General features: G+C 38.6%; 1 protein-coding gene across 3 annotated transcripts in view; it reads right to left on the bottom strand.

Annotated features, from left to right (window-relative positions):
- LOC145977715 (Golgi-associated plant pathogenesis-related protein 1-like) overlaps positions 1 to 26,553 on the bottom strand; it is a 179,974-nt gene extending 153,421 nt beyond the window's left edge. Inside the window, exon 1 of one of the 3 annotated variants that reach the window (XM_083109954.1) lies at positions 26,326 to 26,553. In XM_083109954.1, coding sequence (XP_082966080.1) covers positions 26,326 to 26,537 — 212 coding nt within the window. In that variant the 5' untranslated portion in view covers positions 26,538 to 26,553. Of the gene's footprint in view, positions 1 to 3,570; positions 3,888 to 17,970; positions 18,232 to 26,325 lie in introns of those variants that run through there. The other 2 variants (XM_083109955.1, XM_083109956.1) reach the window with 2 other exon arrangements.
- Positions 26,554 to 27,673: the final 1,120 nt, after the last annotated feature.

Below are 27,673 nucleotides of genomic sequence, written 5' to 3'. Positions count from 1 at the left end.
CAAATTTTTTCCAAGAAGAGGCACATATGATATGTATTCTGGAGTTCTGGAGCATGGATAAGCATTTTCACGACCTGGTATATGTTCCTGAAATATATAGTAATTTCATGTTATGAAAAACAAATTAAGATGCTTCGCTAGCATATTTCATATTTTAACCATTTTGTCAGTAATATTCAATTGTTATTTGTTCAAGGTCCTTTTCATGAAAATTTTAACGGCAATCATTGGTCGTAAGCGGGGTATGATTGTAATCGGGTATATTTTCCAAAGTTGGGTTGTGTCGCTGTAGTCGATCCGACTATGTCACACATTTTTGTTAGAAGTGGCACATCTTTTTTATTGATCTGTGGTCACACATTTGCTCTCATCTTTTGGTATTTGAAGCAAGGCAGATGGGCGACTTTATCAAGTCTGTTCGGCAAATGTGGTTTTATCAGTACGACCAAAAGACTGGGAAATTAACTTTGGTATTATTAGGCATACTAGCACTATCCAGGCGACGTCAGAAGTGTTTATGTAATCGACGAATCACTTAATAACTCTTTAAACTGAAATTTATATTAGGGCTGAGCATACCACTTTGAACCGATACTGATATCCAGTGGCGGCGAGGGGATGCAGTTGCCCCCCTCACTTTTTGCTACTTTTGCCCCCTGCCCCCGCATATTTGGAACCTGATCGTCGCCACTGCTGATATCGATACTTTCACCAATACCGATGCTTGAAAATTGTAATAATCAAAATTTGTTAGTGTGCAAATATTCTACTCGAATTATATGCATTAATTTGCCAAGATGTTTGATTTAAAATATTTCGAAATTATATCAGAATACTAAATTACATGTTACGTTGTCATCACAAAATTAAGTTTTTAACACAAAACTGGTGGAAAATGAAAATAAATTTCAAATTTTTCGTAATGTCCAGGATAATTATGCTCCGCGAAAGTTTTGCACGGCTTTTTAGTAGAGCCCGTTAAAGACCAAAATTCCGGAATAGTATCGGCAGGTATCCGTAAATAATATACTCCACTGTAACGGACGAGTTTTCTTTTTAAAAAAGTAACTACCTTGAAAAAGGAGAGATTCCGAAGACGATCACTGTAACAGGAAAACAGGGAAAACATATTCTTAATTAATATAGGAATGTATCTATTTTATACTTTCACCAACGGGAGGGGTTGACATTGAAATGTGCGTGAAAATAATGAGAAAGAATAACTTTAGTTTCCTGAAACGTATTGAACCGTATTCATTGTATTTTTAACGGTAGAAGGAACAAATGACTAAATCCTATGCAATTATAACGAGAAATTGGCAGGATGTAAAAAAATCCAGGAGGTCTCGTTTATAAATCAAGAAACTGTGTTCCCAATGGCGTTGTGGTAAAATCGTCGCCTTGTAATCAAGTGGTCCCTGGCTCGATACACGGTGGAGGCACATGTGGTTGGGATCCCGCTGTAAACTTTAGATTCTGTCCCGATTAGTCTATCTGTGCATAAAATGGACTTAAAACAAAAACTTAAACTCACCTATAAACCAATATATGTGCTCGTGGCCAGTTTGCTATAGATTTCAAAAAGTTGTAGGCTACATCAGTGACTTAATTGATCCACGGACCAGACTTGTCACGAAGGCTCAAGGAAACAAGACGGCCGGTTATTAAATAAATAACGGCTTGCTAGAGGTGAAAATTTGATAATATATTTTATTCTGCTTATTAATATTAGAGTTTATTTGTAATACACAACTTCCTAATATCAAATCCGCTATTAAGGCTTTATTATACATTTCAGTCCCAGTTCCGGAACGGAAGTCGTTCAATTTCCCGAACGCGTCCGATTCGAAAGCGAGTGGCTACGACGGACCGGAAAGGAACGATTTTTGTAGCGACTTACATATTTTTTCTCTGACATATCATAACCTAGAAATGACACTAATTCATTTTTAAAAAACGCAAATCGTTATTGACACACCATTGCTAATTATTTTAGATGTATCTAAAATTCTCAGAACCGTAGATTTATGTCCGTACGAGACATGAAATAACGTTACGGTTGGCAACACTGGCCTTATTTTTTTAAAACGAACTTACTACTACCATCACCCTCAACAACGAAATATCACCATGTATACCACAAACTTCTTAAATGGAAGGCAATTTGTGAAAAAAAAAATCCACCGATTACTCGCATGGATATCTTTGAAACTACGGAAACACATGATTGTTGCATTTTTAACAAATCCAATACTCTCAAAAGCGAAAGTGTTGGGAAATCGCATCGTTCCGCACATCAGCCCGTAAGAACGTGCACACTAGTGACCTCTTTACACGCCCTTTGAACTACTTAGAGGGCTACCAGCCACATTTCACGTTTACCACATTATAAAGCATGGCACATTTCACAGTTTAACGTGGAAAACGGTGTTTGAATTATTGTGGCACTTACAGCGTTTACCAATTTTAGTCTTCGATTCATTTGGTGAAACTCTTGTTAACCTTTCTCCTTCGATTGAAAAATGCATTTATCTACAAATGATAGTGTTTATCAATGACATTATGTTATGGAGTGCAGTGTATGCATGCCAGACTCTATGCATTCTCGTTGATGACAGTTTGTTTTTTAAGTTCACTTCATGGTCAGATAGGAGAATCGGAGCTGGACCTGCTCAGTTTAGAGTGAGACTTGAACCAGTGGAATGTGCCCTACGGTAACGAAACAGTAATGCATTGATTTCATGCTGAAAATTGAATCCAGGACGGAATATTAACTACTCTTTACGAAAAATGTTCTCACATTGTATTAGTCGTGTTGGTAAGTCTCGTGTTCAAATCCCACGACTTGACATCTTTCATATACACTGTATTTCCAACTCTTGTACTCTGATATTCGTCGCGGTTAATCTAGTGAGACTTAAAGCAAAGCAATTGAAGAATCACAACACATTTGCACTCTTAACCAGAAACAGCGCTACGTAAGTTTTTTTTTTCAGTCATGGCAAGTGTTTCTTCATAATTTGCATCTAATCACCATTCACCCTTCGTTGTCAAGTGGTCAGCATACGACACTGAGAAGCCAGAGGTCCCAGGTACGAATCATGGGCAAGACATGAGTGCATCATTGAGTTAGTCTCATGTACTTCGCCAGATCATAATTCATCCATCACCAGTAACGTAAAAGAATATAAATATAATATCATGGTTCACTTTCAACCGCGCTTTCAAGAAAAGTGAAAAATATTTGAAATTTTAAGTCGAAAATTAATGAATTATTTCTCGGAAATGTGATACAATAAATGAGAATATCAAACAATAGTTCTCTAGAAATATCCATTCTCAGTGCTCAGTTAAAATTTGAAAAGTTTCTGAAAACTGGTTATTGAGATAATCGTGACCAAATATAACCCACACGATTGACTAGAAAAATGCTCACATCTTCATCAGGGTATGTCACTTTAAGTAATGCCTATCATAATGGCATTTCTGAATTCGGAAACACATTGTTCAATATTTGAGCGTAGTGAAAGAGTAGGAGGCCTCGTAAAATATAGTGTCATTCGCACTTACCTTTAAGTGAAACGAAAGTGAAATTGCCAAATGCTTCGTTGCACTTCCGCTATGCGCTTCGAAATATCGACCCAGACGTTGTAATGCTAGAACACTGGAGATTTCGTAGCGACCTCCGACAAGGTTTGGGACGTTCTGCAAGAGATACAGCTGTTCCCTCCACAAAAAAGGAGAGGGGGGCGATATCTCTCAGGGGCACGCCCCGCGAGACGGGGGTGGGGTGAGCAGAGTAATCGGCACTTCGTAATGAAACGGAACACAAACAATACTCGCGCACAATGTGATGGTTTCTTTATTCACTACATGCGCCTTGTGACATCACAACCTTACGTGACGCGAGCTGGTTCGAACTGCCCTACTGTGATATACGCGGCGCATGTTCTTATCAGCTGGCTTTCACTGCGAGGAAAATACGGAAGCACCAACTTATGAGAGGAAAACTTTACATTTACTTTCTACTGCAATTTTTCTAGGTTTTGGTACAAAAATCGGAGTTATTTTCATCTTATTTCAACTCTATTTCCAGCTGTGCAAAATTCCGCGCTGAATATAATGTAGATTGTTTTAGTTTTTAAGTCCACTTCTTGCACAGAAATGCTAATCGGGACTGGATCTACATTTTAAGGTGGGATCAAACGACTATGTAACTCCACCGTGTATCGAACCCGGGGTTCCTTGATTACAAGGCGACGACGAAAATGTTGTAGAGATGGTACCGGGACTTCAGTCGAACCAAGCACGAAAGAATAGTGTGAAAGTGGGGAGAGAAGTCCGAGATTTGATTTGATTTTGATTATTTAGCGTCGCTTTTATTTTGGATAATCGCGGCGATGATAATGAGTGGTAATATGATGGAACACTCACAGTGAACATCCACGCTGGGATTCGAACCAGAGACCCTTGGCGCCGTAGCATGTTGTGTTTACCACTCCGCCACGGAGGCCAACCCTAAGTGAGTAACGTCACCTGGGAAACAAAGAGATCATGGATGTCGGAAAAGGGGGCAGGGGGGCACGCCCTTATATAGAATGAATGTCAACCTAAAAGTAGGCTATATATTTCACACATAGACCTTTCATTTCAGTTACAGTTATTTATGATGATGAGCAATTCCAGAGGTAACGGACTGACACTTTAGAAGCAGTTTTATTTATATTTCTTGTACAAGATTCATGAAACATATAATGAAAAATAATATAACCCAGAAAATATACAAGTGGTAGTCTTTCTTCTTATGTAGCAAAATTTCTTCAAATGTATTCTGCCAGAGCAATATATAAAAAATTGAAGCTAACAGACTGACACAATTAGCAAGATATGAATCTAGATTTTCTGAATCAAAGTTAGTGGAATAGTACTACTTGATGAGGAATTTTTTTTTATAGACAAATGTTAGTTTAGAAACAAATGCATTGTATATTCGCAATCTAAATATATTAAAACGTACGCTCATTGCTCTTCACTGACATATAATTTTGACCATCAAGGTTGACATTTTTCCGGAATTGCTCTGAATGAGATTGGATGAGGGATGAAAATGTCGATGCTGGTTCAGCGCCGTGAGGACAATCGAGGGCCACTTGACTTAAGCCCGCATCACACGGAATTGGATTTCCAGTAGGTATGCCCTAGTTGGCGCTGGACTGTCTACCAATTTGCTAGTTTTCGCCTCACACGATACTTATCAATGTACTTGTCGATAGACTTTTGTTCCCATACGAGGGAAGTTGTAATGGCGGCCGCGTGAGATGTAAACAATGTATCACTTCAAAATTTTAAAAGCCGATAACAATTCAACCGAGAGGAATAACGTTTCGTATAAAACGTTATTAGGTACAAAACAATGGCGCTGCTTAAATACATACTTTACGACGTTTACTGTACACGTATGGAAGAATATTTTAGTTGTTTCAAATGTAAACACCGTGCACTCAGCATAGATGGTGTAACTCAACGCGCCTTTCATGCTGTATACGTTATACATTGCTAGAGTGACACTCCGAAACCACAGACAAAAACGTTCCTTTGCACACTCACAGATTATCTTCACATGGCGAAACTTTGGTCTGATTGGCTGTTCCACAGAATCCAGCGAGGAAAGCAAGTAGCAATTAGAACATGTCCTATTCCTCCAAAGCAGTCAGGCAGGCGGCCATGATTGCTACTTAGAAAGTTAGTTCAGCACCAACTAGGGCATTCCTACTAGAAATCAAGTTCCGTGTGATAGGGGCTTTACTTTATAATTTGGCACACACAGTGGCATGCACAGGGAGGGGGGTGGGTGTTATAACCCCCGTTTGGTCCAGTATTTCTAAAGAAAGCAAAAAAAACAAAAAAACATGAAAAGCAATAAAGTATGGCAAAATGAGGACTGACTACTAAAGAAAAGTATACATAATCCCCATCCGTTTCGAAAATCCTGGACACATACTGGTGTAGTGCAACGAAGATATTTAGGCAGGCTCGACCAGAATTTCAGCTCGGGTCTCTGACATTTGGTGCAATTTCTCTGTCAATCGAGCCAGCCCTGGCTTCGCCTGATTTGTCACTGTCGTTCTTTTGCCTGTGTGAAATTCTCTTTGTTAGTGATAACGCAACGGGACCTGTTGCCTTTACAACACTGATGACGTCGACGGTGTCTATTACTATCTCCCACCGTGGAGCTGTATTATCAAATTATAAAGCAAACTGATTTTATTAAGTATTAAACATTATATTTTCCGGATTCACACAATAGGTGTACTTCTGCATACGATTTTCCTGAAACGTCTCATATTAACATTTCAATGTTTTAAGACATCAACATTTAAATTGACATAGAGATACAAACACGTGAAAGTTTAAGTCCATGTTTGCTGAAATAGATAAATCGGAACTGGAACTACAGTTTTAAAATGGAATATTACTGCACCGGTGATCGAACACGGTGTCCCTTGATAGTTGAAAGGTTTAGAAGCGCCATCTTCTTAATAATCAGAGTTATATTTTATCATAAGGTATGTAGCCATAAGATCGCCACTGTCCCAAAGTTCGCCACCCCACAGATTCTATGTTTAGCCGAAAGATATCAGAAGCTACTTCATGCCAGGTACATGGTGCCTTGGAAACTACGTTGAACACTGAAGGTTGATTTCCGTTAGCGCGTGCTTGCTTGGATATAGTAGCCACATTCTGTTGGTAGTGGTTGCTGGCTAGTGCTGATATAACAATTGCTCCGAAAGTATCCATTTAATACAACAGAATAACTATTGCATTTAGATTGTATAATTAATCATTTCAAAGCTTACGTTGTGTACATTCTATAGGTATTGTTAAAATTAAATGTATAATTCTTATATCGTAGTTTCTGACGTGTTTAACCTTTACTCGTATTTTTGTCGATTTTTCGACCATGCAGCTGATTACAAAATTCCTGTTTCTTTATTATCTTGATACTTTTCTGTTATGTCGGAAACACTTACAGTGGGTTAAACGGAGCTTTGGCACGTCATGTGGATGCAACCCCCCCCCCCCCCGACTCCAAATTTACGTACGGAAGACGGCGCGAATTTTAATTTCGTACACTTATTTGACAAAAAATGTTATTACTCGTAGACTATTTGACCAATCTACTTCAGGTAACATTTGTTTTGCAGCTAAAACATCAGGGCATGCAACCGTGCAGAAATCAAAACGCCAAAGCCAATAAGAGGGGTTGGGTGGACCGCGGCCCCAACTTTCAATGAAAAAATCATAAAAATGGGGAGTTTGTCCCCTCTTCCCCCGCTATTTTGAGAAGGGTACGCAAACTTTAGACTTATTTTCAAAGAATGGTCCTTTCTCAACCGAATGAAAGTAATTTCGTGTTCCTGGGTGCATTATATTATCGAATATGTGAAACAAACTCCCCATTTTTATGATTTTTTTTACTGCAAGTTGGAGATCGCGGCCCACCCAACCCTTCTTATTGGATTTGGCGTTTTGATTTCTGCACGGTTGCATGCCCTGATGTTTTATATGCAAAACAAATGTTACCCGAAGTAGATTGGTCAAATAGTCTACGAGTCATAACATTTTTTGTCAAATAAGTGTACGAATTTAAAATTCGCGCCAAAGGCCTCGGCGAAACCGAAAAAAAGTTATAACTGTTATAACTCGTAGACTGTTTGACCAATCTACTTCGGGTAACTTTTGTCTTGCAGCTAAAACATCAGGGCATGCAACCGTGCAGAAATCAAAACGCCAAAGCCAATAAGAGGGGTTGGGTGGGCCGCGGCCCCAACTTTCAATGAAAAACTCATAAAAATGGGGAGTTTGTCCCCTCTTCCCCCGCTATTTTGAGAAGGGGACGCAAATTTAGCCTTATTTTCAAATAATGGTCCATTCTCAATCGAATGAAAGCCATTTCATGTTCCTGGGTGCATTACATGATCGAATATGTGAAGAAAACTCCCCATTTTTATGATTTTTTTTCATTAAAAGTTGGGTTTCGCGCCCCACCCAACCCCTCTTATTAGTTTTGGCGCTTTGATTTCTGCACGGTTGCATGCCCTGATGCTTTAGCTGAAAAACAAAAGTTATCCGAAGTAGATTGGTCAAATAGTCTACGGTTAGAACATTTCTTGTCAAATAAGTGTACGAATTTAAAATTCGCGCCAAAGGCCTCGGCGAAACCGGGGTTACTTTTTGACGACCCCCTCGGCAGAGTAAAGGTTTATAAAATCTGCACGTGTTCTTAAGTTCGCCACTGTATCGTGCGTCATGGCGAACTTAAGAATTGATGTTATGACAATGAAACTTGTATTTTTAAATAGAGTAAGACTTAGAATTCATTAGTTTGTATATAGATTTTTGAAAGTTGATGGCCACCAAAACTTAAAAGGTGCACAACATGTAAGATCGACTCCCGAAGAGGAACCGTCCACTAATTAACAGCTGCGCTGTCCAAATTCAGAAAAGTTTGTTCTCCAATTCATCAGATCCCGGGCCTTCCCGTTCCAACGCACTTGGTTATCCAACAGCCACAACAACCCCCAAAACTGTAAGACCTAAAAACACAACCCGTCCTCATCCAAAAAAGAATCCTGGAGCAGGCAAATCTACTGTACATACAGCTGGTATTGTTTCCTTTACAAAGAAGATCGTGTCCTAGATATGAGATGCTGCAGTTTATGTCATCGTTACGTTCACGAAGAATGTGTGGAATTAACGAAAAATGGAAAATGTGTTTTCGTTTGTTCAGAGTGCTCAAATTGATACTTCATTCTCAGTATGAAGTGAAAATGTCTTGGACTAAAATTGTGCTTGTTACAATCTGTACTGATTTATGCATGAATATTGTATAATTAATATTGCCTTTGTTTAGTATGAAAATAAATTGCATCCACTCTCTACTGTTATTAAAATATTAATTGAGTTTACCGCTTGTACACAAGTGGCGAAGTTAGGGAACACGTGCGTCCTAACTTCGCCAGTTGCAACACCCCCCTCCCCCTTTCTCTTGGTCATTGTTCGAGAAAGGGGACTGTTTTTCTTCTCACAAATGTATATGAAGGGCCAGGGGGAAAAACGATGAATGTCGATTTTTCGCCCATTTTGAGATCGCAACGCCATCTGATAGTTCAGAAGCTGTACTATAAGAATGAGAACGGCCTTGGTTGGGAAACGATGAGAAGTGCCTGAAAAACGCATTATTATTTTGGCATATATTAACGTACTTATGAAAAGAAATACTTTGTTTTTCATTTCCTGGCAAATTGTCTCGAATGAACATTCATCGTTTTTCCCCCTGGCCCTTCATATGTTGTTCTATTGAACATTATTATTGCAAAAGTATTTTCTATATTTTGAAAAAAAAAAAAAAAAATCTTCGTGATTTTTAAAACAAATTTGCTTAAGGTGGTAAACTTACCTTATATCCATATACCTATTTCCTTTTTAGCAAAACTGGTTCAAGGTACGTGTTATAACACTTATCAGCCTCCCTAGGGATGCCACTGTTCTTAATATTGTGATGATATTGACTTGGAAGTGTAAACGAGAATATTAGTTTTATCAATTAATAGCAATGTGGTCACACATTGTCGCTAATGATATCAGAATAAAAATATTCACTTGATTTGAACAACTGTTGATTTAATTTAAACTATAAAAAAGGTTGTGTCAAGCTCTGTCATTTCCATGAGACTTTGTGAGTTGTCCGGAAGTTATGAAATCTACACTTTGTATCGTAAAAAACGGTTGATTGTATTGGACTGACGAATACGGCGTAAGTACATGTAGTCTATTTCATCAAGAATCATGGTTGAACCAATATCTTCAATTCTGGACACGTCATTTCAGTACAGAATGAGCACGTTTCAGTCGAAACAGATGCCAACGCAACAATCCGAAGCTGTTTATTAATCATGATAACATTGTTTATTCTTATTCACAAAGCAGCTAACGTATCTAGCAAGCCTGGCGAAAGTAAATAGAAACTTTGAGTTTTATTTTTCCTGCGTGGGAGGAGGCGCTCGATATCTACAGAAAGCAAGGCACACTCATGTTCTTGGTAAAGAAAAATAAATCAAGATAAGGTCGGCTTATCTAATTTGCAAGTTCCACCTCTATCGCAGACACTGTGGTAGTTTGTGCACTACTTGTTTCCATTGAACTTTTAGGTGGATTTATAGAACTAAGAAAGCAAAGCATGTACTACACTGTATTGCAATAATTAGTACTGGCTAATAAGTTTGTCTTTAGTGCTGCCAATGACTTAACGCGCAGTTTCTGAGATTATTAAGGGATTATTATTATTGTTGCAGGCAGGCAGGTATCTAGAAATATATTTCGGGGCGGGGGGTCCGAACCAAGTGTCCCAGAAATAATAATAATAAGAATTATGATAATAATAATGTTTAAGTTAAAACAATTAAATTATAATTAAATTAAATATTAATTGAAATATGTAAATGTATTGATATGTCATTGTTATTGTTACATGAATACTTAAAAAGATGTATAAGAATATAAATATAACAGCATATATTTATTATCTAGTTTGCGTGTACTTAAGATCACCAAATTTGTATAAAAACAAGGAAATTATTGTGAAATATATAAAGGATTCAATATTTATTGAATAATAAAAAAAGATGTTCCTGATTAATATTTTATGCATATTTTCATAAGTAGCAGTGTACATAAATCGTCTTTGGTACTGTCCTTCAAAGCAGTATGATCCCAATATAATAATCCTTGTCTTCCAAGTTCATAGGGAGTAAATAACCATCGATTATAGTACAACAAATACTAAAAAGTACTTTTTCATTATTTTATTTTAATACTTGGTAAGTCTTTCGGGGGTACGGAAATAAGCGACAAATAAATTATGATTCACCAGAAACAAATTCATTTAGTAATCGTGCAAATTTGTTTAGAGTTGCCAAAAAATTGAGTCAATATTACCTACTTAGTAAAGGTTACAAATGTTTGGTTTGCTGTTACCAGAAACTTAACGAAGCGTACTTTTTTAATTCAAACAAATCGTTTTTTCTGCGTGACTTATACGAAAATCCAGTTTATATCCACTAAAGTTTCATTGCTTGAATACAGTATAAACGGGTCACGTTTGTGTTTATATGATGAATTATGTACCGTACACAGAGAAACAGGTTAGTTTGGAATATCCAAAAAATACTCTCGAAATACTCTCGTAACCAAATATTTGTATATATAGGCGACAAACAAATTATTGTTCACTAGAGACAAATTCATTTAGTAATCTTGTACATTTCTTTAAATTTATTAAAACATTTAATCAAAATCATAAAATGTAGTAAAAGCTATGATTTTTTTTTGTTTACAATTTGAAAAAAGAAAGAAAGAGAGAACTATCTGACGACTGGTATACCAGACATATATGTCTAAATAAGTCTGATGGTAAATTAGTTTTAATTTGGTTGAAATTCCTACTTGCTCACTAGAGTTTCTATCTCGTCTGGCCTTTTAGACGGTCGTCTGTGTACGATAACTAACTTCGTCGCAGAAATGTATTGCTTTATTTAAATTAGACGAAGTGAAATATCATGCTTCAGACTTCACACAGATGGCGTTGTCTGTCTACAAGCAAGGAACACACGCTATTGGCAGATCAATATCCAAGTCGGAAAACTTGTGGATTTAACTTTGCTTCGTCTAGATTCTTTACGTGTTGCACAAAGCATTTCAATAAGCAAGCTCACAACGAGTTTCTCAATTTTAAGACCAACGTCGTCTGGGATTACGGTAGCAAAAGCTGAAACGATCACTTGAGAATGGGCAGCCAGATGATACACTGCGCTGGTTGGAAGCTAATGAAATTCACCCACTGTCTGATAGTCATGCATGAACTACAGACTAGGCTATGTCGAGGCGGTGGTTGTCGAATTTATGTGCTTTAATATATGTATTTTTTTAAAACATTTAAAACTTTCGAGACCAAGACGAGAATGACAGTGGAGCTTAGATATGAAGATCAGACCGAGAACGAGACTAAACCGAGAAAATGCTGCAAGAACGCAAAGGTTGTAAATGGGAAAGATATGATTCATGAGTACAAATTTAATTCACTGCTAATCTTTGAAACGGGCGAAAAATGCAAACAGTATTGATGACTAACGACTGATTGGGGTTATGGAAGATCGAACATGATATTTGAAACTCATCAAACGAGAATATTATCTTGAGAACGAGACTTGTTTCGTCAAAATATTAATCACCGAGTTATTCGGATTATTTTCCATCTTGTGTGATATTGAATGAACCAGCTTGTTGCGTGATCCAGATTGCTTAACTCTAAGGCTGCAGTGCCTCCCCGATGGTGTGGTGGTAACATCGTCGCCTTGTGATCAAGGGGTTTCGGGTTCGATACCCGGTGGAGGCGCATAGTGGTTCGGATCACACTTTAAACTGTATGTTCAGTCTCGATTAGCCTTTCTGTGCATAAAGTGGACTTAAAAAACACAAATCAATCAATCAAATCAATCTAAGGCTGCACTAGCTAAGTCAAGAGTTTACTTACACCTAGAGATGCAAAAAAGCCGGCTTTTTTGAATGAACGGTTTTTTTCCTATAAAAAGCCGTTTTTGGGAAAAAAAACTTAAATTTTGGCTTTTTTCCCTTTTATCAATTACTGTAATTGATTTACAGCTAACGTATTTCACTTGAAGTTACTGTTATGAGTTTACAGGTTTGTTGTGACATATTTTACAACTAGGTAGCTAAAAAAGTTTGCATGATGTAGCGGCCAAGAAACAGATATTGGCCAATCACATTTGGCACGTATTGCATAGTGGTTCAGATACAATCTTAACCCTAGCTAACCGATGGGGGGGGGGGGGGTGCAGTTCCAAAAACCCAATTTTTTTTAGATTTTTCAACTGTTTGAAAATAAATTACATTCTTCCCTAGGATGTTCCCAATATTTCTGTACTACTTTTGTAATGTAATTAGGAGGTAAAATGCATTTGGTGGGCATATCAGGCACCATCTTTGAATGCGTCTCATTCGATACACTCATGCCGGTGACAGTGTAGAAATGGTTGGTAATGATGGTAATTATTGTAATTATTATATTTAATAAACAACTGCACAAGAAAGCATTAATAAAAAATTATTATGGATTTTGTGAGTTTTAGTGAAGGATAAAATATGTGAGACACTCATACAATAATTGATTATTTTTTATTAATGATAGTAATATTTGTGATTATTATAATTAATAAATTACTAATGTAATCAGCAAGGGATGCAGTGATTCAATAATCAAATAGTTTCTTGAATTTTAGTGATAAAAAAGTGTGGGCCTGTGAACCGCCCCAGGTATGTAAGTTTCTTGTACAGCATGGGTATGGGTTAAAACTAAACGTGTAGTCTTGATGAGCACATCAGACCATGAAATTGATTTAAAACAACCTTTTACATGTTTGTGTCTCAATTTAAATGTTGATGTCATAAAATATGAAACAAATGTCAATATCAAAATATTCGATGTTTCGGGGCAATTAAAAATCTTTACTGTTCACAACACACATGCAGAAATATACGTTTACGTTAATGTATGTATATATCCTAATTAACGGAGCTTTGAGATGGAAGCGACACGTGAATCTTGGAAACCAACCCTTCGAAGTAAATGCAACCTTTCAAACCAACCTTTCAAACCAAAGGAACATAAGCTGCAAGTGTCGCTTGTCACTTGTCCTGTACCGTTTTCTCATAGAACTTTCAGACAGATGCAACAAGTGACATGTGTCACTTGGAAGCAGACCCTCCGTAATCCATTCAAGCTTTTGAACCAAAGTGCGACAACGAGCTAATCATGTCACTTGCATGTTGCTCGGACTAGACTGTTTTCTCAATGGTGTGCATCGTGCCGCTTCGGTCTGTTGTTCTACCATGCACGGTGAATGTTTTGCTTTATGCTGAAGGAGACTGCGTCGCTTGTCACCTGTGACTTCAGTCTGAAAGCTCCTTCAATGGCTTGCATCGTGTCGTTTCGGTCTTGTTTATTTTTTTGTGCATGTGTGGTGAGTGCTTGCTTATACACTGAAGGGGCTCATGTCATTTGTCACTTCAATGTGATCCCCACCCCCTTCCCCACTGTCATGAGTTGCTTCGGTCTGAATGGTCTCTATACTTTACTAGATTGTTTCCTACTTTATTAAGATTTAATTTAGCCTGTAAATCACAGAGAACAATTTGCAAGTACTGTTGTTGGAAAAAGGGCGGCTTGTTGATAGATAATAAGAAGGAATCTGAGGTTCAATCCTCAGTGGAGGCAGAGTGCTTCGGATCTCATTTCAATCTGTAGGTCTAGTCCAAATTAGCCAGATTTTTTAATAGATTGTCTTTTTTTCCATTTGCGGTCAATCTTATTTGCTTCTGCTTCAATTTTAGTGCCAGTGTTTCTCAACCAGCAGGCCGAAAAGGTCCTTTGCACCCAGAGGTTGACAACTAATTTAAATCTAATTGTATATTTGACAACAAGTCTAGACCTATAGATAATTGAACTATGTATTACTCTTTATGATTATGTCAGTTTATATATTAATACTTAATATTAATTAAGGGTGCATATTAATTTACATTTAAAGTTTAAAAGACCAGAAATGTATCTATCGATTTATAATAAAAAATATACTGGGCTGTGGTCTCACAAAGGTTCAGAACCACTGCACCAAGCAGACAAAATACACTAGTTGCTCCGTGACCAGGTTGAGCTGCCATTTAACGAAATTACTGTATAAATAGTGTACTGGAAAGCCATAATACAAATATATTTTTCTGAACACAGAATTTAATGTAAAGAGATTTGATACTAGATTTTCAAAAGGTAGAGCAGTATTTTCTTTTTTGCTTCATGTAGGTACATGTTCATATGACAAATTCAAATGTTGAAAATCATATCATACTATTAGATTATATTAAAAATGTATGCAAAACTACTCTAGTTATGTGAATACGTTTATACTACATATATGTATTTAATAAGCCTACGGATATACAAAGATAACACTCGGAAAGAACTGCCCATTCAAAAAAGCCAGCTTTCTTGAAAACACTTTATGTCTAGCTACGAATTTCATATTGTAAATTGTATTTTAATGTAGAAATGAGTGTCTATTTTACAGCTGGAAGATAAACGAAACCATGCAACAGGAAAAATACTGCCAACTTCTGTATTTTTATTGAATTGAGAAACTTTTGTGAAAAAAGCCGAGGGAAAAAAACACAGTTTTTTCCCCAAGAAAGCCTGTTTTTTTCCGACCACTTCCAACTCTACTTATACCTCAACTCACTTCTGTTCGTATTTGTCTTGTCTTACGCCCCTTTTCTGGCTCTGTAGGATAACCGATGCGATGAAGATCTTAAAATGAAGGGAAATTCGCGTAGGAAGATCTACCAAGACGCAACCTGGAACATTTGATAGCATGATCAGGAGTCGACCACTCAACCCACTCGGTAACCAAGGAAGAAAACTTCTGATTGTGACTGTACATTTGTCGAAAGTCAAAGTTTAAGCTCGCTTTATGCTCAGTTAGGCTAATCGGAAATGGACCAACAGTACTCACACCGGGTATCGAACCCAGGATCCCTTTATTGCAAAGCGACAGCGTTAGAACCATCCTATGGGAGAGGCTCGCCGTTCTCGGATGCGTCTCGTTCTTCGTCTCGAAAGGAAAATCTCAATATCGTTTGTAAAGGTGTCCAGTTTCAATACCGGTGGAGGTACATTGCACAGCGGTTCGGATCCCACTTTAAACTGTAGGTCCAGTCCCTAGTAGCCTACTTGTGCATTCAAACTAAACTGTAGTCTCGATTTGTTTATTTATTTATTGATTGGTCGACATTCGTGGTGGAGTGGTTATCACACCGCGCTACGACGCCAGGGGTTCCAGGTTCGAATCCCCCCGGCCTTGGCATGGGTGTCCTTTGTGAGCGTCACTTCATCAATTTCATCATATCATCGCTCATCATTATCTTCGCAATTAACCATAAGTCACAGAAAAACGAAGTAAAACAAATCAAATCGAGTAATCAATCAATCACTGATTGATTGATTTGATTTTATCAATTCTGCCACTTTTGGGTAATTGCAATGATTAGTATGAGTGATGATAAGATATGAAATTCATGAGGGACACACACAGACAACCCTCGAATCTATTGGAACAAAATGTTTGCGTATGTGTGTGATTAAATCAGTTAGGTTTTGGATATTTACAAATAGAAACCTATATAAATAGACTGAAACTAGACTCCATGGTGCAACAGCCCTCTAAGGGCCAGGGTGCAGGCCCTTTTTCATTGGGTGACGCATAGAGAAGCATCGAGTCCCATCGCCGCTGTTTTCTGGCCTTTCAAGACAGGAGCTCGCTACTTCATTTCAAGTAGCTCCCCAGTTGTCCTCACGATACTGGGTCAACGCCGAAATTTTGGCGGCTTCCGCCGATGATCGAACCTGGGGGCCCGTTCAAACCAAAGACGAGAGAGATAGCAATTTTGCTACGCGGGAGACCATACAAATAGACAGCCACCCCGTAATTTTGATTGATTTGAAATCGTAATATATCGTACATGTTAGTTCACTAAGATCTCGAATGAAACGAGACTTGTGGACATTATCAGTTTTCGTCATGATTTTTACAGACCCTTTTCGTTGTTACCTTGATGTATATAAACGTGGTTTATTTTTTTTATTTCCCTTCCCTTACCATCTCTGACGATTTATTTCCTTTTTCTGTTTTCTATCTTCCTTTTCCCTTCTCCCTGTCTCTCACGGCGACCTCCGTAGCTGAGTGGTTAGCAGTGCGCGCTACAACTCCAGGGTTTCCGGCTCGAATCCCGATCTGGGAATGGGTGTTTTTTGTGTATTCTCCTCCCATCAATTTTTCATCGTCTCATAAATCATTCTCAGCTTCGCGATTGGCCAAAAGTGGCAGAAGTAAAAATAAAGCGAATTAGTTAATCTCTCTCTCTCTTGCATGCACACACACACACACACAAACACCATCACACACACACACACACACTATTCTATATTTCACTTAATTTCTCTCTCCATTAAAATGTTAATTACAACGACACGTGAGCGTTGGATGTGACCATGGGCGTGCGGAAGGGGGCAAATGAAGACCGTTACATCCTTGTAAAATGAATGCCCCCTAAAATGATATATTTCACGCATGTAATTTTAGTCACAGTCGCAGTAATACAGGGTGTCCCAGAAGTTGATTACAAACTTTATTCATATGCGCTATATGCAAGGTAGAGATGTGGAAGTAGTGCCAAAATGTTGGAAAGCTAACCAAGTTTATTTGTTGCAGGTTTGAGTAACGTGGCTGTAGTGTAGCAGTGTCAGTGCCCAGAAAACCGGAAATGTTCACAAATCAGGACAAAGCTCAGCATGTCCTCTGGTATCACGAGACCCGGTCAACAATAACAGTGCAGAGGAACTTTCAAATGTACAGAATTCTTTCGTCTAGAATATCTGCCATCAATAAGTTGGTATTTAAAATATGGAATTTATCTTCATTCCCAAATCCTGTCAAGTCCAAGAAACATTGTATGGAAAGATGCCACCCGATGTCAAGAGCATTAATTCCGGATTCCTTGGCACTGACACTGCTACACTACAGCCACATTACTGAAACCTGCAACAAATAAACTTGGTTAGTTTTCCAACATTTTGACACCACTTTCACATCTCTACATTGCATATAGCGGATATGAATAAAGTTTGTAACCAGGGAAAGACTTCTGGGACACCCGGTATACCAAGACTGGTACAAATCGTTGCAAGAACACGATAACTTAAAACTGAAGCAATGTTTTTTTGGCGACTCCCCCTGAAAGAATCTTGCTGACGCCCCTGGACACAACATCGTTTCAACTTACTTGCAAACGCACATTGGCTCCTTCTTTTTCCGTGGCGAGGGAGTTCCAACCATAGGTTCCTTCTTCTTTCTTGGAGTCGCCATTCTCGACAACACGTTTTCGCAGTCGTAGGTCGCCGGTTGAAGAAGACGCGAACTGTCCCACAGACCCGTTGTTCTTGCATAGCGCCCCTAAAAATTCATGGAAGGCACAAAGATTGCGAAAATGTCCAGCCTGCTTGGAAAACGCCACGAATACCGGGAAAAACTACGCCGCGCTGGCCACGTTTCGCAGCACAGACACTCTGTCGCGATTCGTGACTATTCCGAAGGGGCAACGAACGTTTCACAGTCGTGTCCGAGAGGGGGAGCTAGTTGCTGTCTCATCGATCGATATTCGTTCGAAGAGAGAAAGGTCATGGCTTGTTGCAAGGTCGAGTCGATAAGTTTTCACTTTCGTAAGCAAATAATAGAGATCTTACTCGAGGGCAGTGGATGAAATAGCGTGCTGACCAAGTTATTCTTGTTCTGGGTATAATATGCACTCAACGAATGAACATGCGAAAGGCGTGGACAGTTGTAAAGAGAGTTGGGTAAGTTGCTGCAGTAGTTCGCTTCAAATCAAACTACGTCGCGGCTTGATTTGATTTGTGTTGTTTAGCGTTGCTTTTCTGCCACTTTCGGCTAATCGCGACGATGAGGATAGGCGATTATATGACGAAAACAATGAAGTGGCACTTGCAAAGAACACCCATGGCCGGGATTCGAACTCGGAGCCTTCCATGACGCGATAGCGAGTCGAACGTTTGGCCACAGAGGTGGAATCAAGGGTGCCTGCAGAGGGGCAGGACCAGGGGGCACGTGCCTCCCTGAGATGTCTGTAAATACTTCATATAATTCAGATTTTGAAATTGTAGCGTGATAACATGGACGAGGGGTGCCGTGAAAGACAGCAGATTACGTGCCTATGCAAATTATCCTATAGTGCTTGGGATGCACCTTCCCTCACTTTAAGCGCTGCAGCCCCCCTGAGAAAAAATTTTACGGACGGCCTTGGGTGGAATTATGCTGTTTTAAGTCAATTTGGGGAATTGTACGTAACCAGTTCCCCATCTACTTATCTACATATATGTATTGCCTGTGGGGAAGTTACTCTAACCCTGTTGCCATTACACGATTCAACTTTCCCATAATTTTCCCCACCTTAACAAACTTCCCAATCAGTTGTCTGTCTGGAAGTTGGACTTCCTATGAGGGTTTAGCTCTATTGCACATGGTGCTTCCCCATACGTGTATATATATATATAATATCCCAATATTATAACTTACTTTTATAACTGATACTATATTTACATTTGTAATGTCTTTATGTATTTAATTGGAAGTTTAAGTCCACTTTATGCATAGATAGGCTAATTGGGACTGGACCTACAGTTTAAAGTGCGATCTGAATCACTAGTGGTTTCATCAAGTACAAATATCCTTTTATTGCAAGGCGACGACGTCGCAACTACGACATCGGGGAGGTCCTGTTTTTTTTATTTAAGAATGTCGAGTAACGTACTAACATTATGAAACGAAAAGTAAAAATCTATAGGACTTAGAAGATCCGTGAACGATTCCAGGTACGCCTTGCGTTCGAAATACGTGATTCTGCAACGTTCTGCTCAATTATGTAGGTGAGGTTGCGGCAACCGGAACTTGGTGGTTTAAGGTCGTGTTTCTTCGAAACAAGGTGCAGAGAAGCAGTGGAAAACGTGAGTATGCGAAAATATCATTGGTGAATGGTTTGGAAGTCAATTTCTACTGTTATATTCTCTGACACGACGACAATGACATTGGAACTAGGCCTAAATACTTCAGGTCACATAGAATTAATTCATTACAATTGTAGATTTTTACTGTCTTCAGAGGAATTAGCAATGATTTATTCGATAACTGTGGTTCATACACGTCGTTATATTTTTTGCATTATCCAGGGATCAATACCATACATAAACGAAATAGTACATTCTTCTGAATTGATGAAGGGGAGTCCCGTTCCACCGCTTCTGACGCCCGTGTTGTGGTTCGTTGCACATTATTGTATTCAGGAAACTGGCTCAACCACGAAAATCCTGCGCTATCCCAGGAATATTATTTATATATATTTAAAGTGCTTTGAACAACATTGCATTTACGTACAGTGTGATCCATGAGTATTACCGTGCAAATTGTCCATGACTATTTTCATTTTTTTCTTCGATCCTGTGTGTTTTTAGGGATGGATTTTTATGTATGCTGGTGCAGAAGTTGTCAACAGCTTGTTATGAGTTTTCTTTTTATTCTTGAAACTCTTATTGGGTCAAATAAAGTGCACGAACATGGTGATGAGCAATTTGCACGGTAATACTCATGGATCCCACTGTACCAGAGAGTTACAAGTTGTGTAGAGCCAGAAGCTTTTTCACGATCCTTTCGCCCAAAGAGATTGAATATTCTAGAGGGAAGGAAGCCTGAAATCGAATGTCATTTGTTGAGCCAATTCGAATGTTCAGTCTGCTCCTTATAGGATATAGCGACATGGGATTGAGAAACGCGTTGTCTGCTGATGACATCTGCAGGAACTGGGCACAAATTAAATAGAGATAATATCGATCGAGACGAGATGAAACGAAACTTGGTTCGAGTTGTCTGTCTCATTCTCGGTTTCAATTTATAAACATCTGTTTCGATCTAGTATGAACAGCATATAAAGCGTATCGCCGCACATAGCTATCTTAACAGCGGATAGATTGATTTGCTTTATTTTACTTTGCCTTTTGTGCCAATTTTGGCTAATTTGTGAAGATGGGGATGAGTGATGATATGTTAAAATTGATGAATGGACACTAACAAACATTCATTCCCAAGCCTGGATTCGAACCCGGGACCTACGGCGTCGTAGCGCGATGTGCTAACCACTCCGCTACGGGGGTCGGCTACAGCGGATAGAGGTCATTATGACAAACAATACTCTTTAATAGCATTTTTCTATTTGAGGGTTTGTTTCGACCCTCGAAAAACTTAATTTTATGCTGAACATGTGCAACCACGCAGCACAAGCTCACAATTGAGACAACTGCTAGCGTTTGGTCAAATTTGACCTGAAAGGCTTTCCACCCAAGTCTCTGTTGCATAATTTGAAATGAATTGTCCGAATATAAATCGGAAGAGCGTCGATTGCACCGCTAGCATAATATGTCAATCAAACGACTGGGCGAATTGCACTCGACTTCCTCTTGTACAAACAAGCTAGTTGCACCCGACTTCCTCGTGACCAAACAAGGTTCCGGTTCCGGATACATGACGTCATATTCGTCAGCTCTCGACGAATTGAACGAACGGCCACAAAAATTAATTAGACGGGAAATAAGTGATGCACCTTCAGGTTTTACAGACGAATTCAGTGTAAAAGATATGGAATAGATAAGGAAAAATTTGAGTCGAGCACGGCGTGCAGTGTTACCACCTCTTCCCCAAAACTCAAAAGAAGTGCATTCTGCTCTAACTTCATTGGATATTAAAACATACCATGGAGAAGCAATGCTGCAGATTAATAACGAAGAAAAAGGTATTGTTTGTTTTTCAAGTGTGTCTAATCTACAATTTTTGTGTAAAAACGATACGATATTTATCGATGGGACTTTCAAACATTGTCCAAAGTTTTTCCATCAAATATTTTCCTTGCATGTCAAAGAAAATGGTCACTACATACCACTTGCTCACTTTCTTTTCTTATTTCAATCATGAGGATGTTGCTGATTGTTTTGTAGAGGATTTCATGTCGGAAATTCCTCAGGATGAAAAGTTGGAAAAATACACCGATTACTTGGTAAATACATACATTTCGGAAGATGCCAAATTTCCACCAATACTATGGGCTTCAGATAAAGTAGACGGAGAGAGAACAACTAATGTTTGTGAATCGTTTCACGCGAAATTCAATTCCAATTTCAGTGCACCAAATCCAAATATTTATGCTTTTATTGAAGTGATTAAGCAGACCCAGGTTGATGTATATGCTTTAAAAAATAGTGCAGATGTCACAAAGAAACATAGTAAATTTCTGAAACAGAGAATGGAAAATATGGAAAAATGAAGCAGAAATATAAGAATAAAGAACTAACACGATTTGATTTCTTAAAGGCTATTTCCTACTACAGTTCAAAGAAGGATAAGAAGAAATAAAATTAAAACATAGAGGTATAATTAGACAAAGGAAACTCATCCGCAAATTTTTAAACACGCCATGAGCTTTTAGCCATGACAGTCCTAAGGTTGTGAAAAGTGTGAAGGGAAAATTAGCGGAGAAAGGGTAAGCGGTGCAACTTACCCCTTGGTCCGAAGGGTTTAGCGGTGCATCTCGCCCATTTAGGTATTCTCGGGGTGCAACTAACCGTCACCCTATAAATCACCTTCGTTTAATCGGGTCAGTTATGACCCGTGTGACAAGAATTACAATAGCTGTTACAGTTCAATGGGTTGATTTTAGAATTGCTATAAACAAAATATATTATTTATCTATCAATAATTATTATAATTGGGTAGATATGCGCTTGGTATAAATCGCAGAACGGGCATAGTCAAGAAATTTTGATTTAAATATATTTTTTCAATATTGTACGAACTAGACCGATGATCTGAAATACTAAGATGTGTTGTTGCGAAAGTAAAACACACGAATGACTCTTTTTGTTGTGAAGCATCTTGTTGCGCCTCTTGCATCAGAGATCCAAGGAAATGTTATGACGGTCATAGTAATGACTAACAAGTTTCTTTCCTCCCGGAAAACGATTTTATTATTCATTGCATTGGCGCTTCAACGAGCACTCAGTGTTTCCAGATCATGACAACTTTTCTTAACATATTGAGAATCACTTGCCGAATAGGGAAAATACATATACTTAAAAGCAAATTTTCTGGAAATCCAATCTTGACGTGTACAACTGTTTTGTGTTCTCCAGCACATTAGTTTTTTTTTTTAAATAGCATCAATATTAATAATAAATTATCATTTGTTAAATCTTTACACAGAAACTTTGAAAAAAGAAGTTGAACTCCGTCTCTTTGGACAACGAGAAAGAAAGAACAAAAGACCATGCAATTGTTCACTTTTCTCTCCTGCCATTTTTCATGCTATGCTGTGATCAGTACTTGGGTACATGTTGCTTACGTTTTCCGACAAAAATTATGAACTGCTAGTGTTGCTAACCAAGATTATATGCCACTAAAATACCACTTTTTCCACAATTGCTGTACATGAACCCTATTGATTTGCTTCACATTACTTCGCTTTTCTGGTATTTTTCACCAATCGCGAAGGTGAGGATGAAAGGTGGTAAGATGAAATGAATGAAGGAATTATCATAAACACACATGGACACAACGCAAGCCTCAAAAAGGATTATGGTGGCTGACGCAATGGCGACATTTATGGCGCCAGTCACAAAACCTCGAATTACGACTCTGCAGTATTTTCTGGTCACCTTTTCTCACCCAAAATTGCCTTTTAGGATGAAAAAAACACTAATTTATTTTTATATATTTCAATGGAATTGTTCATAACGCACGGTGTGTGTGCGCGCGCACATTTGTACATGTTGTAAACAATAAAACTTTGGGTTGAGCGACTTTTGAAATACTGATTAATACAGGGGTGACCCTTTCTGTAGACATCCATATGTCAATCTCTCTTGCACATTGGACTGCATTTTACTGACTAACGAGGCTCTGGCGTCTGCACTCGCATCTAGGATAATCCTCTGTGGGGCTTTTGTGGTGTGTCCTGTCCGTGTGTGTGTGTGATTGCCCTTGTATCAATTTCATCGTATCACCATCATCCTCATCTTCGCGATTGGCCAAAAGTAACAGAGAACTAACTAACTAACTCTCGAGCCTTCTTGAACCCGAAGGTTCATGGCTGCAGCAACACAGACCTTCCATCTGTCCCTATCCTGAGCAAGATCTATATACTCTTTTCCATCCGTACCAATTTCTTTTAGGTCCATCACAACATTAGGCCCTCCATCTTCGTCTTGGTCTTCCTACTGGTCTCTTACCATCAGGTTTCCCAACAAGAATACTGTAAACTCTTCCTTTCGTGCCACATGGCCTGCCCACCTAAGTCTTCTTGATTTAATCATTCTAATAATATCTGGACATGAATACAAATTATGTACTTCTAAATTATGTAACCTTCTCCACTCACCTGTCTCCTCATCCCTTTTAGGCGCAAATATTTTCCTAAGGATCTTATTTTGAAATACTCTCAATTTATGTTCCTCTTTCAATGTAAGGGACCAAGTTTCGCATCCATATAATATTACAGGCAAAATTACTGTTTTGTATATATTTTAACTTTTAGTTTCTTAGATATTAAACGAGAAGACAAAAGTTTATGAAGAGAGAAGTAACATGCATTTCCTGAATTAAGCCTGCTTTTTATTTCCTCTTTAATATCATTTTCATTTGTTAGTATTACTCCTATGTACCAGGTGGTTATAATTAAAGTGACGGTGTTCAGAGTGGTACAGCACGGGCTGTAATGAGAGTAGCAGTCTTAAACTTCGTTGATATGCTAATGAAGCAATGCGCTCGCGAATTATGAAAAAAAAAAAAAATAGTTCCAATTCTCGCCACCAGGGTAAAAAATGGCGCTGTAAGCAGTCAAAACGTGGTATAGTTACAGGAAAAACACTATAAATCGCAGAAAACAATACTCTTTGTAATAAAATATCGCTACAATTTCACTATTCGAATTACATGAACATTACTAAAGGAAAAAGCAACAAGCGTCACCAACGACAACCAGGGAGCTCACACAATGGTTAGGCAATGTCACCGACTTTGACGTCAGAGTTACGGAAAATTCCACGTTTCGACTGCTTACAGCGCCATTTTTTACCCTGGTGGCGAGAATTGGAACTATTTTTTTTTTTTTGCATAATTCGCGAGCGCATTGCTTCATTAGCATATCTACGAAGTTTCAGACTGCTACTCTCATTACAGCCCGTGCTGTACCACTCTGAACACCGTCACTTTAATTATAACCACCTGGTACTTGAGTTTGGAAACTGGTTCAAACGAGTTGTTATCAATAATTAGATTTTGATTATTACCTAAAGTAACAGAGAAGCGAAGTAAAATAAAGCAAAACAATCAGTCAAGTAAATTAAACATTTTTAGCCAACAGCTTAAAATATTTAGTTTTACTGATGATAATATGAATACATAATATAAGTTCTACAATAGGTGTGTTGCCAGTTATTTCATTGCCATTTCAAAGCACGAAACAATATTTGCTTCTAGAATCGAGTGTGAAGTTTCCAAGTATCGTACTCAAGAACTCCATCTGTTCACAGGAACTTTCCTCTCGTATACGGTTTCATTGGCTGTTTGCATTAGCTACTCGTCACGAATTGCACCTAACCTTGATGTTACGAGGCGTGATTATTATCAAGATGCCGAGAAAATTACTGCAAGAACATGACAACGTTGAACAGAGAGAAATAAAATTCCAAGGAAATTCAAGAATTGACGCGCAAAAATAGTGGATTAGATGAAAGGAAGTTAAAATAAATGTAATTTTAATTTGGTTTTACGTTGTGTATAATAGTGATGGCAACATATCATTTTCAGGTTATACCGGACATCAGTGTTGCCACACTCTGAGGACAAATTTATCTTTATCAGGTGTAAAATATCATTTTTCCTTCCTACGTTTCCCTTAATCTTGGAAGCTTGAAACCCAAAATCAGACAATAACGATAATATTCAATATTATTTATAAAATTAATAACACCAATTCTTAGCTACTTCAATATATTACGTAATCATGTTATTATTCTTTCTTTTTTTGGTATAAAAAATTTCAAATAGAGAAGTAACTGTACATTTTGGTAGTTAGTATCATATTTGCACAGCGCGTTACGACATCAGGGGTCCTGGGTTCGAATTCCGGCCTGGGCGTTTATGTCCTTTGTGAGTTTCCTTTCATCATATCATCCTCATCTTCGCGGTTAGCCAAAATTGGCAGAAAAGAGAAGTAAAAATAAAATCAATCAATCCCATCATTCAATCAATCGCTTCATCCTCATCGTCGCGATTAACACTTGATGTAGAAAAGCGACGTAGAATAACTGAAATGGAAAGGAAATAGTTAGGGGCTCATCGAAAGTATTAGCCCCGAACGTTCACACATTTAAAGGGTAGTATGGTTGAAGGGTAGTAAGAAGGGTTAATTGGCTGGGGTATCTGCTCCCATTCCCCGTTCTCTTGTGGCGTTACTGACACAATACTAAGATTTTTTAGCATTTCACAGCCTTTTACAGGTAAGAAATAGCATTATAAAACTTACCGTTGATCTGTGTGGATTCTGTAACTTTCATTTTCCGTTGTGCCGGCAACTGTTTGTACTTGAAATTCCGAGGAACTGCTTCTTGATTTTGATTTCGACTTTGCACAACCCATGGCGCGAACTGCAATCCTTGACACTTGTCTCCAGCTGCCGTCGGAAGTGAATATGCCTTTTGAACGACTGTGAGTCACCGCCGGAAAATCCTGCTGCATCCAGATAGCGGAGAAGTTTAATTGCAAGCAGCTACTGAACGTAAACAGCTGGCCAGTCGTTACGGAGTGATTTTTAACTCGTTACGACGTTAGTCAAGCTGCCGACGTGGAGTGCTTTGGTCGGAACATGACGTTGTTGATAAGAATCTGTACAAAATCTGCAAGTTGCTGTATGCAATGTCCAAGGGTGGAGCCACAAACTGAATGCTAGGGATGCACACCACTGGCGTACGCGAGGGGAGCTGATGGGGCTACATTTCCTCCAGAAATTTTGAGAGCGAAGGTAAAAATGACAAATATTTTGTAATGTCTCCAGCTCCCTATGGTCTCTCCGATGGCGTAGTGGGAACGTCGTCGCCTTGTAATCATGGGGTCCCGGGTTCGATTCCCGGTGGAGGCACATTGTGCGGTGGTTAGTGTCTCACCTTAAACTGTAGGTCCAGTCCGGTTAGCCTATCAGTGCATAAAGAGGACTTAAAAACTCATCTCAATCAATCAATGTCTCTCTAACTCCCCCACACCGTCTGGGGGGGGGGGGAATCCTGCGTATTCTAGTATTCACACATTGACCTGTCTTCCATGAATCAAGAAAAATTCCGTTCTTCTTTTCTTGTCTCTTTCCTTTGCCTCTTACTGTTTGCTTCTTCTTGTTAGTTCCTTTCTTCTTGATCCTGTTTACAGTTTTGTCTCATTTTCTTCTCGTCTTTCTCTGACGGGCTTCCTTATTCAAGGTGATATTTTACAGAGGGTCGAGGGATGAAATTCCTCTGTCTATGGTTACAATTTTATTTATTTATTTTGTTTATGTTACTTCGCTTTTGTGCCACATTTTACTAATCGCCGAGATGAGGGTGAGTGATGAAATTGATGAAGGGTCATTTACAAGGAACACCCATGTCCAGGCTGGGGTTCGAACCCGGAACCCCTAGTGTCTTAGTGCGCTATGCTAACCACTCCGGCACAGAGGTCGGCGCAATTTTTTTAGCCCCTGAAGGCATGCTATGTATAAAGTTCCTATGCTTCAAACGAAGTTACTGTATTTTTTCGAATGCCACACTGTCTTTACCCCCTCTCTCTTTACTGATAATATATATCCCCCCCCCCCCTGTGTCTCGTCTATCCTGCTTCATTCCTCC

This window comes from Lepisma saccharinum, chromosome 23 (genome assembly GCF_977018435.1).
Source record: "Lepisma saccharinum chromosome 23, izLepSacc3.1, whole genome shotgun sequence".
NCBI classification, from domain to species: domain Eukaryota; kingdom Metazoa; phylum Arthropoda; class Insecta; order Zygentoma; family Lepismatidae; genus Lepisma; species Lepisma saccharinum.
Note: the sequence above shows the minus strand (reverse complement) of the source record. Positions and strands in the feature narration are given on the sequence as shown.